Source organism: Hypanus sabinus, chromosome 16, assembly GCF_030144855.1.
Source record: "Hypanus sabinus isolate sHypSab1 chromosome 16, sHypSab1.hap1, whole genome shotgun sequence".
In the NCBI taxonomy this organism is placed as follows: domain Eukaryota; kingdom Metazoa; phylum Chordata; class Chondrichthyes; order Myliobatiformes; family Dasyatidae; genus Hypanus; species Hypanus sabinus.
The window spans coordinates 70,663,218-70,676,636 of NC_082721.1; the positions used below are offsets into that span (position 1 = coordinate 70,663,218).

Below are 13,419 nucleotides of genomic sequence, written 5' to 3' on the forward strand. Positions count from 1 at the left end.
ACAGCTTGCACCATTGAGGCAGCTAACAGAACAGAGAAATTAATGGAGCTGAACAGGAGAAGGCATGGCACAATCTCAAGAAAGTACTCACAAAAGAACCTGTGTTGAAATTTTATGATGCTGAGAGACCCATCAAAATCCCATGTGATGTATCTCAAGCAGGCATAGGGGCAGCATTACTCCAGAAACATGATCAGGAGTGGCTACCAATGGCATATGCATCTCATTCATTATCTGATCCAGAAACAAGGTGCGCCGAAACTGAAAAAGAATTGCTCAGCATTATGTTTGCTTGTGAGAGATTTCATCAGTTTGTGTCAGAGCAATCTATTGATGTTGAAACCAATCATAAGTCTTTGACTGAGTTGTTTCACAAACCTTTAAGCGACTGTCCTTTGCAAGTTCAGCAAATGATGATCAGATTGCAAAGATATATGTTGAATGAGTCATACACACCTGGAAAATTCATGTACACAGCTGACACACTTTCCAGAGCTGTGGATCCAACAACAAAAGACAGTCACAGGAATGTTATTAATGTTCAGCTATTTATTGATATGATCATATAAACTGTACCTGTTGCTCCCAAGAAGTTGGAACTGTTGTGTCTTGAGACAGAGACAAAATTCTCAATCAGGTAATACAAGGAGTGTTGGATGGATGACCAGATAATAGGCATGACTGTACCTCAGTAATACAAGATTATTGGAACCACAGATCAGAACTTTCTGTTGTGGTTGGGATATTGTACAAAGGTAGTAGAATTGTTATACCTGAAAGTCTCCGTAAAGAAATGCTTGATAAAATTCATGAAGGCCACCTAGGCATTGAAAAATGTAAGAGAAGGGCACGGGAAGTGATGTTTTGGTCCAGGATAAATCAAGAGATTGCAGAATTGGTATCTTCTTATCAAATATGCCTGAAATACTAACCTAGAAGCCCTAAGGATCCACTGCATCCACATCCAAATCTTCAGAGACTTTATCAGAAGGTAGGCATTAATCTTTTTATAACTAACAACAAAGACATCTATTAATAACAGATTTCTACTCACTGTATCCTGAATTGTGTTGTCTGGGCAGAACGACTGCCGAAAATGTAGTTACATGCATGAAATCAACGTTTTCAAGACATGGTGTACCTGATGAAGTTTTCACAGACAATGGTCCGCAGTTCAGTAGTGAATGCATGAAACTTGTTGCTCGTGAATGGGGCTTTGTTTATACAACATCTCATCCATTTTTCCCTCAGTCTAATGGATTCGTTGAGAAATCAGTAGGAATTGTCAAGAAGCCGATGCACAAAGCAAAAGATAGCGGAAGTGATTTTTATAAAGCCTTGTTAGCCTATCACAGTACCCCACTTGAATGTGGATTTTCACCTGCTCAGCTCTTGATAGGGCAGCGTTTAAGAACTGATCTGCCAGTGGATGAGAGCCTTCTGAGAGCAGAGGGAGGTGAACAAGCAAAAATATGGAAAGATGAACACAAAGCAAAGCAGAAACGTACTTTGATGACGTTCTCATCCGTTACCTGAACTACACCAAGGAGATGAAGTGAGGATACAAGACAAATGAACATATGGACACAGAAAGCTACAGTACTTGAAGAAGTACAACCCACATCATACATGGTCCAAACAGAAGAGGGAGCAGTGTTCAGAAGAAATTGCAAAGACCTCAAGAAAGAGCCAACTTCAGAGATTCAGTTAACTGATGCAAACCAGACAAAATATGTAAATAATAACAAGGAAAGACAAGATCTGTGTGTACCACTTAGAAGGTCTACTCGTATTCATAAACACAGAGAGACTGATAGAGACTTGTTGCATTATGTATTTGCTTTGATTAACGTTGTTAATTGTTTTTCTTTTTAAGGAAAGGAAGATGAAGTGATATCACGTGCAATGATGTGCCAGTATATGATTGGACAGAGCACTGGGCATGCACGGGATTGCTAGAATGTTCCAGCACATGGCTGGGTTAAGATGTGTTTGTTTATTGCTGTAAAGAAAAGTTCTCTAATTCTTCCAGAATATGATTCTTCACTGTTAACCCATAGTACGTTTAAACAGAAGTAACATGGCAAATGGGGCTTGCAAGCGTCATCATGGTTAAACGAAGCTGACGGGTGAAACACCCAACATGTCACATACAGAGAAATGGGCTTAATGCTGAGCCTGGCAGACTGAGAAAGGAGAGAGAAAACTAGTGCCTGCGTCAGTGAAGGGGAATTGGTGGCCAGTGAGGTCGGACCCCTTGGCTGTGGCTTGCGATGCTGGGAAAGTGAGAGGACAAAGACAAAGGTTCCCACACAGGCAGGAGGCAAGATTATGTTGCCTAAAGTTAATACAATATCGAGCCCGGAATGTTGCAAGGTGCCCGGGTGAAGTGTGAAGTGTTGTTCCTTAGTTGACATGAGCTGCCATTTGTCCCCACTTTACGTCAGCATTACATGCCCACTCTGACCTTGCTTTCTGGGCCGTCCTGTACTGTTACAAACAGCCTAGGGAACAACTTATCACCCACCCAGGCAAGTTGCTGCCATCAATATAATGTCCAGCGTTCTGGCGTGCCCATATGTTTGCTTCAGAGCCATTTCAACCTGCCACGCTTTCCCCTTTTCTCTGCATGCAGTCTGACTTGCTGCAAGCGCCCCAGTTTGCCAGAATGATGTAGAGTCAGAGGGTCACACAGAATGGAAATTGTCTTTTTTTGGCCCAACTGTTCTATGCCGAGCAAGTTTCCCATCTTAGTTAGTCCCATTTGCACATATTGTGCCTGTATCCCTCTAATCCCTTCCTAACCATGTACCTGTTGTATTCTTTATACTTATACGTACAGTGGGTTACTAATAAAGAAACATCTTCTGCAAGAATAGAACTTTTATTTAACAACAACCACACGTGTCTTACAACGCCATGTTTTCTTGATCTTTCTATCATTCCTGCGCATGCTCAGAACTCTCTCCAATCATGTTCGGACGCATCATATCATGTGATATCACCACATCTTCCTTTCCTTAAAAAGAAAAACAATTAGCAGATCAGAACAAATGGATAATTTAACATGTCTCTGTCAGTCTCTCTGGGGGTTTACAAACATGAGTAGACTTTCTAATGGTTCACACAGTTCTTGTGTTTCGTTGTTATTTCCTTGTTTTGTCTGGTCTGCATCAGTTACCTGAAACTCTGAAGTTGTCTCTTTCTTGAGGTCTTTGCAATTTCTTCTTCACACTGCTCCTTCTTCTGTTTGGACCATGTATGATCTGGGTTGTACTTCTTCAAGTACTGTAGCTTTCTGTGTCCATGCGTTCATTTTGTCGTGTATCCTCACTTCATCTCCTTGGTGCAGTTCAGGTAATGGATGAGAACATCTGTCAAAGTATGGTTCTGCTTTGCTTTGTGTTCATCTTTCCATCTTTTCACTTGTTCACCTCCCTCTGTTCTCAGAGGGCTCCCATCTATTGGCAGATTGGATCTCAAATGGCATCCCATCAAGAGATGAGCAGGTGAAAATCCACATTCAAGTGGAGTACTGCGATAGGCTAACAAAACTTTATAAAAATCACTAACATTATCTTTTGCTTTGTGCATCAGTTTCTTGATAATTTAGATTTAGATTGTGAGGACACTCAGTCCTCATTTATTGTCATTTAGTAATGCATGCAATAAGAAATGATACAATGTTCCTCCAGTATGATATCACAAAAACACAAGACAGACCAAGACTGACTTACTAAAACCACATAATTATAGCATATAGTTACAACAGTGCAAAGCAATACCGTAATTTGATAAAGAGCAGACCATGGACATGGTAAAAAGTCTCAAAGTCCTTGATAGCCCATCGTCTCACGTAGACAGTAGAAGGAAGAAAAACTCTTCGTGCCATGAATCTCCAGCACCGCAAAGCTTCCCGATGCAGCCTCTGGAAACATCCAACCACAGCCAACTCTGAGTCTGTCTGAAAAACTTCGTGCCTCTGGCCAGCCCTCCAACACCGAGCACCATCTCTGCCGAGCACTTCGACCCCAGCCCCAGCCACCAAGCAACAGGCAAAGCCGAGGATTCGGGACCTTCCTCTCCGGAGATTTTTCGATCACACAGTAGCAGCGGCAGCGAAACAGGCATGTCAGAAATTTCACCAGATGGTCCTCCGTGCTTCTCACATCCGTCCCCATCAAACCAGGATTGTGCACGGATAACAGATATTCATTCCTGGAGTGGCCACTGCACCCTGCCGTCGCACTGCCATTTTCTCACCCTTTCTACTACATTCTTACTGACTTCTCAACTAATCCATTGGACTGAGGTAAAATGGACTAGATGTTGTATGAACAAAGCCCCATTCATGAGCAAAATGTCTCATACATTCACCATTGAATTGTAGACCATCGTGAAAACTTCAACAGGTACACCATGTCTGAAGAAAACTGATTTCATGCATGTAATTACATTCTCTGCTGTTGTTCTGCTCAAACCACGCACTTCAGGATACAATGAGTAGTAATCTGTTATTAATAGATAATCTCTGTTGTCAGTTACAAAAAGATGAACCCCTACCTTCTAATAAGGTCTCTGAGGACTAGGATGTGGATTCAGTGGCTCCTTAGGGTTGCTAGGTTGGTTCTTAGGGCATATTTGACAAGAAGACACCAACTCTGCAATTTCTTGATTCATCCTGAGCCAAAACATCACTTCCTGTGCCCTTCTCTTACATTTTTCGATAGCTAAGTGGCCTTCAAGCATTCCTTTTCAGAGACTTTTAGGAATCGCAATTCTGCTACCTTCGTAAAATGTCCCATCCACAACAGGAAGTTCTGATCTGTGGTTCCAATATTCTTGTACTTCTGTGGTACAGTCATGCCTATTATCCGGCCATCCATCCATTACCACTTGTATTACTGGACTGAGAATTTTGCCCTTCTCTGTTTCAAAAGCAGCAGTTCCAACTTTTTAGGAGCAACAGGTACAGTCTCTATGATCAAATCAACAAATCCCTGAATATCAACAGTGTCCCTGTGACTGTCTTTTGTTGTTGGTTCCACAGCTCTGGAAAGTGTGTCAGCCGTGTACATGAATTTTCCAGGTGTGTATGACACAATCAATACATATCTTTGCAATTTGATCATCATTTGCTGAATTCGCAAAGGACAGTCACTTAAAGGTTTGTGAAGCAATGCAATCAGAGGCTTATGATCCGTTTCAACATCAATAGATTGCCCTGACACAAACTGATGAAATCTCTCACAAGCAAACATAATACTGAGCAATTCTTTTTCAATTTGGGCACACGTTGTTTCTAGATCAGATAAGGAACGAGATGCATATGCCACCAGTAGCCATTCCTTATCATGTTTCTGGAGTAATACTGCCCCTAAGCCTGTTTGAGCTGCATCACATGAGATTTTGATGGGTCTCTCAGCATCATAGAATTTCAACACAGGTTCTTTGGTAAGCACTTTCTTGAGATTTTGCCATTCCTTCTCCTGTTCATGATTCCAGCTCCATTCGTTTCTCTTTACTGTTAGCTGCCTCAATGGAGCAAGCTGTTCCAAAAGATTGGGTATGAATTTTCCCATATAGTTGACCATTCCTATAAACCTTTGAACATGCTTTTTACATTGCAGTCTTGGCATGTTCTCAATAGCAGAAACCTTCAATGGATCAGCACGCATACACTCATTGCTGATGATTTCACCCACAAGGTTAAGTTCAGTCACTCCTAACTGACATTTGCTTTTATTCAATTTCAGGTTAGCCTTGCGTGTTGCCTCAAAGACGTGTCTAAGTCCGTCATCATGCTCTTGCTTAGATAATCCCCAAATGATAATATCGTCCATGGAAGTATTCACACTCTCAAATATGCTCATATAGCATGTGTATGGTTTTATGGTACACTTCAGGAGCCGATGCAATTCCAAATGGAAGCTGAAGAAAACAATATCTGGCAAAAGGAGTGTTAAAGGTACACAAGTTTGAGCTCAGTTCATCTACTTTAAGTTGCCAGAATCCAGAGGACATAATTTCTTCACAAGTAGGCAATTTGAAATGCTCTCTTTTAATGGCTCAATTCAAGTCTCTTGGATCTAAGCAAATGCTCAGTTTTCCATTTTTCTTATCAACAATAACAACAGAATTGATCCATTCAGTCAGTTCATCAATTTTTTTTATGACTCCTAACCATTCCATTCTGTCAAGCTCTGTTTTCAGTTGATGACATAATGCAAAAGGTACTTTTCTACATGGATATACTACGTGTGGCACTGTTGTCAATTTTAATTGTATGCTGTCCTGGAAGACAACTTAGAACAAGTGCTCATAGTCTTTCATCAAATCACTGTATTCTGACTCTGTGTCACTGTCCAGGACTAAGATTCTTTTCACCAAATTTGGTTTCTCACAGGCAGATAAACCCAGTATTGAGTGTACATTCCTTGGCACCACCACAAATGAAAGCGTGTGCACACTATTTTTGTGTGATACTTTGCCACACATGTTCCTTTAACTGGAATGTCTGCACCTGAATACCCAGTCACTTTTGTATTTGTCTTATGTAACTTTGGTCTTGGCTTTAATGCATTGAACTCAGATTCTGCAAGAACATTTACTTGTGCTCCAGTATCAAGTTTAAACAGAATAATGTTTTGGTTCACTTGCAATGGAATAGTCCAGACAATCTTACTTTCTTTGTTTTCAATATAAAACTCCTCACGTTCATTTTCAAGCACTGCATTTACTTGTTTTATTTTTTTTCTGCTTCTGCAACAGCGTGAAAAATGATGATTCTTACCACAGACATTGCACATTTTCCCATACGCTGGACACTGTTTTGGCCAATGCTGTCACCCACAGCAATCACATAGCTTTTTACTCTCAGATGGCGTCTTGCTCTCTGTGTTTATTATTTTTTCTAATATATTCGCGCTTCCTCACTGTGTCTACGTTGCTCTCAATGAAAAGTTCTTTAGCCTGTGACATCACAGTTTCTAAAGCTTTGCAGAGCATCAAAGCTTTTTCCAAGTCTAAGTCGTGTTCTCTTAACAGTCTTTCTCTCAGACCAATATCCAGAATGCCACAAACAATTCTGTCTTTAATGAGAGAGTCTGTCAGTTCTCCAAACTCTCATGTTTTACTCCTGTGTCTCAACTCAGTAACATATTGATCAATAGTTTCAGCAGCTCTCTGCATACATGTAAAAATTTTTTTAGCACTCATACGTCACATTACACTTTGGTGTACAAAATGCTTCAAATTTGTCCATTATCAGTTTTAAATTTAAATTATTTCCATCTTCAAAAATAAACTGATGATATACTTCAATTGCATCATCACCTATTACATGGAGTAGAAGCACAGCTTTAGTTTTTTCCAGTTTTCAATCCACATTGATCGCTGATAAATACATTTCAAAAAGGCTTAAATTTTCTCCAGTTCTCAGCTACATTCCCAGACAATTGAAGTGTCAGTGGAGGCTGCAGCCTGTCCATTTGTAAAGCTGTTAGCAACACCAAAACAGTTTGAACTCTTTTTTCTTCGATTCTCCCATGTTAGGAGAAGTATTATTTTTCCAGACCAACTTCTGACACCATGTTGTGTTCTTTATATTTATACGTACTGTAGGTTACTAATGAAGAAACATCTTCTGTAAGAATAGAACTATTATTTAACAGCACCCACACGTCTTACAATGCTGTGTTTTCTCGATCTTTCTATCATTCCTGCACATGCTCAGATCTCTCTCCAATCACGTTTTTACATGCCGTATCACCACAGTACCTGTCCAAGTATTTTAAATGCTGTTAATATACCTGCCTCAACTGCTTCCTGTGTTAGTTCATTCCATATGCTGGTCACTCTCAGGGTGAAAATGTTACTCCTCAGGTTTCTATGAAATCTCTCCTCTCTCATCCAAATGGATTGATATAGGTGACAAATAGCAATGGGCATAATACCAACACCTAGTTTGTGGATCCTAGAGATACTGGATAAACCTGGGTTGTTTTCTCTACAGCGGCTGAGGCTGAGGGGAGATCTGATGGAGGTTTATAAGATTATGAGACGCATAGAGTAGACAGGGAGTGTCTGTTTCCCAGGGTTGAAATGTCTGATATTAGAGGGCATGCATTGAAGGTGTGAGGGGATAGGTGCAAAGGAGATATGAGGGTAAGTTTTCTTACTCAGAAAATGGTGGATGCCTGGAATGTGCTGTCTGGTATGTGTAATCGAGGCAAATACATTGGAGGCTTTTAAGAGATGTTTGGATAGGCACATGGATGAGGAGAAGATGGAAGGATATGGACATTGTGTAGGTAGGAGGGATTAGTGTTTGGGTGTTTTCGATTTGCTTTTTAGCTGGTTCAGCATAACATTGTGGGCTGAAGGGCCTATTCCTATGCTGTACTGTTCTATGTTCTAAGGTATGACTTGTACAAAAAGAATGGATTACATCTGAACTTGTGGGCAGTTTGCTAGAGCTGTTGGTGAGCGTCTAAATTAGTTTGGCAGGGGGGTGGGAAGCTGAGTGATTTGTCAGAGGGCGGGGTATGTTGGTACAAAGATGGATGCATCATGTAGAATCTGTAAGGAAAGGTAGGTAGTTGATAGGGCAAAAGTGCAGTTAGTTGGATGGGTTGAAGTGGCCATTTTAATGCAAGAAGTATCGGGAGCAAAGGTGATGAACTTGTCTAGCTTAATGTTTTCATGCACACCCTCTTTCTTAATGTCATTAAACTCTGACACTGTCCTCACAAACACCAAGGACTCTTTCTCACTGCTAAATACTGAAGCAAAATATTCATTAGAGACTTCCCCTACCTCCTCTGACTCCAGGTGTATGCTTCCTCTGTTATCCATCACTCTGGCCATCCCATTCCTCACACACATCCTCAGGCTCCTTCTTGGCTCCCATGTAGCTTTCCAGAGCCCTGTCTGATCCTTGTTTCCCTAAACATTAAGTAAGCTTTTCTTTCTCTTGGCTAGGTTTTTCCACGTCTCTTGTCAATCGTGGTGCCTTCGCCTTACCATCTTTGCCCCACTTCAATTGGGCAAACTTATCCAAAATTCCATGCAGGTGCTCCCTGAACAACTTCCACATTTCTGTTGTGTATTTCCCTGAGTACATCAGTTCTCAATTTACACTCCTTGGGTGGTTGGTGTGGAAAGGCTGATGAGCCTGTTTCTAAGCTGTATGACTCTATGATCTTATAAAATCTGTGTTTAATATTCATGCGGTGGTTTATTTTCTTCCATAGATGCTGCCTGGCCCGCTGGGTTCCTCCATCACCTTTGTGCGTTGCTCCAGATTCCAGCATCACCTCTGTTTTTATGTTTAATGGCTCCAGCAATAACAGAAAGCTTAGCAATGATTTTACAACCTTATTGAAACACCACAGAGATGCAGCTGATATGAGTCACTTTCTCATAGCACAGATCCAATGCCAATGCCTGGTGCTCTGTGGAGTTTGCAGATTCTCCCTATAACGAGATGGGTTTTCTCCCTCCTAAGATATGTAGATTGGTAAGTTAATTGGTCATGGTAGGTTGCCTGAGTGTTTAGGAGAGTGATGAAAACTGGGACCAGTTGATGAGAATGTGGGAGAATAAAATGGGATTAGTGTAAATAGATGGTTGATGGTCAACACATACTGTGTGGGCTAACAGGCCTCTGTCTATGCTGTATCTCTTCATAAATCTGACTTGTAGAACTGTCCTGATATTTTAATCCTGTCTGGATAAACCCCAAGGCCCCTTTATTCTTCAACACCACTCAATATCCTGCCACTAAATGTGTGTTTCTCCTGTATCATCTTACAGTCTACATGCCACTGAACTACATATGCCTATTATTTTGCACAACTTGTCCAGGCTGTGAATATCTTCAATCAATGGTTTTCCTCATTACTGTCATGTACACTGCTATTTTTCTATGATGTAAAAACTTACTCACCTGTTAAAACTATTCAAGTGAACTGCAAACCACAAGCTGTGGCTCTCTGTGGAACTTCTGTATTAACACCCTCTGCTACAACAGCACCATCAACCATCACTCTGCTCGCTGCCAATGTTAGCTTTATAGATAAATTGCCAGTGTCTTTTGGACTCACAGACATACTATTTTCACCAGCCTACTATGTAAACATGTCAAGGTTTGGTTAATCATAGACACAAGAGATACTGCAGATGCTGGAAATCTAGTGCAATACACACAATGTGCTGGAGGAGCTCAGCAGGTCAGGCAGCATCGATGGATGAGAATAAACAGTCTTGATGGAAGATCTCAGCCCAAAACGTTGATTTCCATTTATAGATGCAGTGACTTGCTGAGTTCTGAGCACATTGTGTGTATTGCTAAAGGTTTGGTTAAAATCTGTTCAAATGACATTGACGTGCACAGCTGTCATTGACCTTTCCTGTTACTTTCTCAAAAGATCAACCCCCTGTAATGGCTTTGATCAAGTACCATTTTAAATACAAGTTTATAATCCTCTCCATAACTTCCACATTTATCTGGAACTGCACACAGTACTCCAAATGTAGCCTAATCAAAAGTTTTACACAACTGGAGTATGATTTCCTGGTTCTCACACTATATTCTGCAACTGATAAAGGCAGGTATACCATTCACTGTCTTTATCGCCATATTTACTTGTGTTATCACTAATGTTGCTGTTTATCAATACTCTTCAGGGTCCTGTCATTTTCTGCGTATTTTGCTCTAATATTTGATCTCCCAAAGGGCAACATCTCACACTTAATTGGATTAAACTTCATCCACCAGTTCTCCGCCCATATCTGCAACTGATCTATACCCTGCTGCATCCTTTGACCTCCCTCATTGTGAACAACTCTGCCAATTCTTGTGCCATCTACAAATGTACTAATCAGCTCACCTCCAGTTTTGTCCGAATATCACAAATTCTTCGTAATCTCCCCAACGCCAAAGTGAACCAACTCCTGTAGTCATCTATAATGAAAGCAGAAAATGCTGGAAACTCTCAGCAGGTCAGGCAGTATCTATAGAGCAAAACAGTATTTTTTTCAAGCTGAAGATAATTTTACTGGAAAGAAAATGACCTAACATGTAGATTGTGAGAAGGATGATGGATAAAGGGTCTACAAGACTTTGACAAGCCAATTCTGAATCCAAACGCCAAGTCACTATGGATCCCATGCATTTTAACCTCTGGATTAGCCTACCATGAGAAACCTTCTCAAACATCTTACTAAAATTGAGGATGGTGAATGTTATTCTTTTGGTTAAAAAAGGTAACAGGGATAATCCTGAGAATTCTAGACTTCAGTATTACATGAGTGGTGGGTAAACAATTGAAGAGAATTCTTAGAGACAGGATTTACAAGTATTTGGTGAAGCTTGCTCCGATTAGGGATAGTCATAATGGCTTTGTGAGGGACAGGCTGTGCCTTATGAGCCTGATTGACATTTTTGGAGAGGTGACAAACCTGACTCATGCAGGTAATCTGGTGGGTTTTAGTAAGACATTTGACAAGGTTCTGTATGATAGACTCATTCATAAAGTCAGAAGGCATGGCACCCAGTGAGACTTGGTTGAGCAGAGTTAGAATTGGTGGATAGAACATATTCTGCCTGGAGGTCAGTAATCTGTTCTTGCTCTTTGTGATTTTTATAAGTGACTTAGATAAGGTGGTGCAAGGATGAGTTAGCAAGTTTAAAAATGACAGAAAGGTTGCTATTGTTGTGGATAATGTAGAAGATTGTAGGCTATAACAGGACATTAACAGGATGCAGAACTGGATTGAGAAGTGGCAGATAAAGTTCAACTCAGAAAAGTGTGAAGTGATAGACTTGAAGGTGATAGTCGTGAAGGCAGAGTACAAAGTTAATGGCAAGAATCTTAGCAAAATGGAGGAACAAGGAGCAGCTTGGTGTCAAAGTCCATCAATCCCTCAAAGTTGCGATGCAAGTTGATGAAATAGTTAAGGCGGCACATGGTGTGTTAGTCTTCATTAGTAGCTGGATTGAGTTCAAGAGCTGTAAGGTAATGCTCTATATGTTCTGGTTAATCCTGATGAAGAGTCTCAGTCGAAATTTACTTATTTATTGCCAGTGGCATGTAGGGCAGCAATGAAGTTCCTCCATCTGTCTGTATAGAAGGATTTTCGCTGCTGTTTCCATAAGTTGTTTTCTGACCAGTCAAGGTTGTTAGAGGACTGGTGGACCACAATTAGTCCAGTGTCTACCCTTTGACTTGTTTGGCATGGATGACCCTAACAAGAGCCAAAGCACAAGGCCCCAACTCCAGCCAACATAGCTCTCTGGGTCATTGAGGCACGCAAACCTTCAAACCCTGTAACAAGGTTGTGGTCCTCTTTGAGGTCAGCCCAAAACATAGACCCTTTATTGTTTTCCTTGGATGCTGCCTGACCTGTTTTGTTCCTACAGTATGCTGTGTGTGCTGCTCTATTTAAACTATACTTGGAGTATCACGTACAGTTATGATCACCTCTTTATAGGAAAGATATGTAAGCTTTAGAAAGGGTGCAGAGGAGATTACCATGCTGCCTGGATTAGAGAGCACATCTATGAGGACAAGTTAAATGAGTAGGTCTTTTCTCTTTGGAGCAACAGAGATGAGAGGTGACTTGATAGGAGTGTATAGGATTATGATTGGTGGTCTCCTCACTGCCTATTGACCTCACCTGCAGGATTACTGACCAACCATGGTACATTCAACCCTGAAATTCAAAGACCGGCTCCTGCCCCCGACTCTTCATTCTCTCTCATTCCTGTCCCTAAGCTCCCCACACTGTCCCTAAAACCACTCTGCCAACCTAAACAACTAAGTTGAGCCAGAATATCGACAGACATCACAGCTTGGCACCACCTTGATCATCAGAGTGCAAATTCATCCAAGAGAATCAGCTTCTGTAAATGTCCAGTTTAGGTGAACGGCAAGAAATTCAGGGTGGAGTTTATGCCAGTTGAGAGAATAGTTTACTGCACAATAAGCAAGGTATTAGAGTGATGGGATGACTCCAGATTGCCATGAATTTGATGGGCCAAAAGGATTTCTTCTGTCAGAAGAATGATATGACAAATTTTAACTGCAATTTCTCATTCTAGACTATAACCACCATATTCCCTCAAGGCTTTAGTTGGGTGCTTTACATTAAGGTGAAATAGACTGAAAAGTTGTAAAATTGAAAAAAAAAATACGTAGAACATCTGGGAAGAACCATAATATATAAATTGTAAACTAGCATTGGACTAACAGAGATTTAGGAGAAATTACAGAACTTCATTAATAAATCTGTACATTCTCTAAAGCAGTTGTAATTCCCCAGTTGGTTTATCTTCACACCTTTGAATTCAAAGTAATAAGTTTTCTAAATAAATCTTCCTCAGAACTTCACTAGTATTTCTGTAAAGGTTCAGTA

General features: G+C 40.7%; 1 protein-coding gene across 2 annotated transcripts in view; it reads right to left on the bottom strand.

The window, feature by feature from the left end:
* Positions 1-2,976: 2,976 nt before the first annotated feature.
* Positions 2,977-13,419, bottom strand: part of cfap410 (cilia and flagella associated protein 410) — a 44,448-nt gene continuing 34,005 nt past the window's right edge. The window contains exons 7-8 of one of the 2 annotated variants that reach the window (XM_059992074.1): positions 10,893-10,966; positions 2,977-3,019 (exon numbers count right to left, since the gene is read on the bottom strand). In XM_059992074.1, the coding sequence (XP_059848057.1) occupies positions 2,992-3,019; positions 10,893-10,966 (102 nt within the window). In that variant the 3' untranslated portion in view covers positions 2,977-2,991. Of the gene's footprint in view, positions 3,020-7,581; positions 7,646-10,892; positions 10,967-13,419 lie in introns of those variants that run through there. The other variant, XM_059992073.1, reaches the window with a different exon arrangement.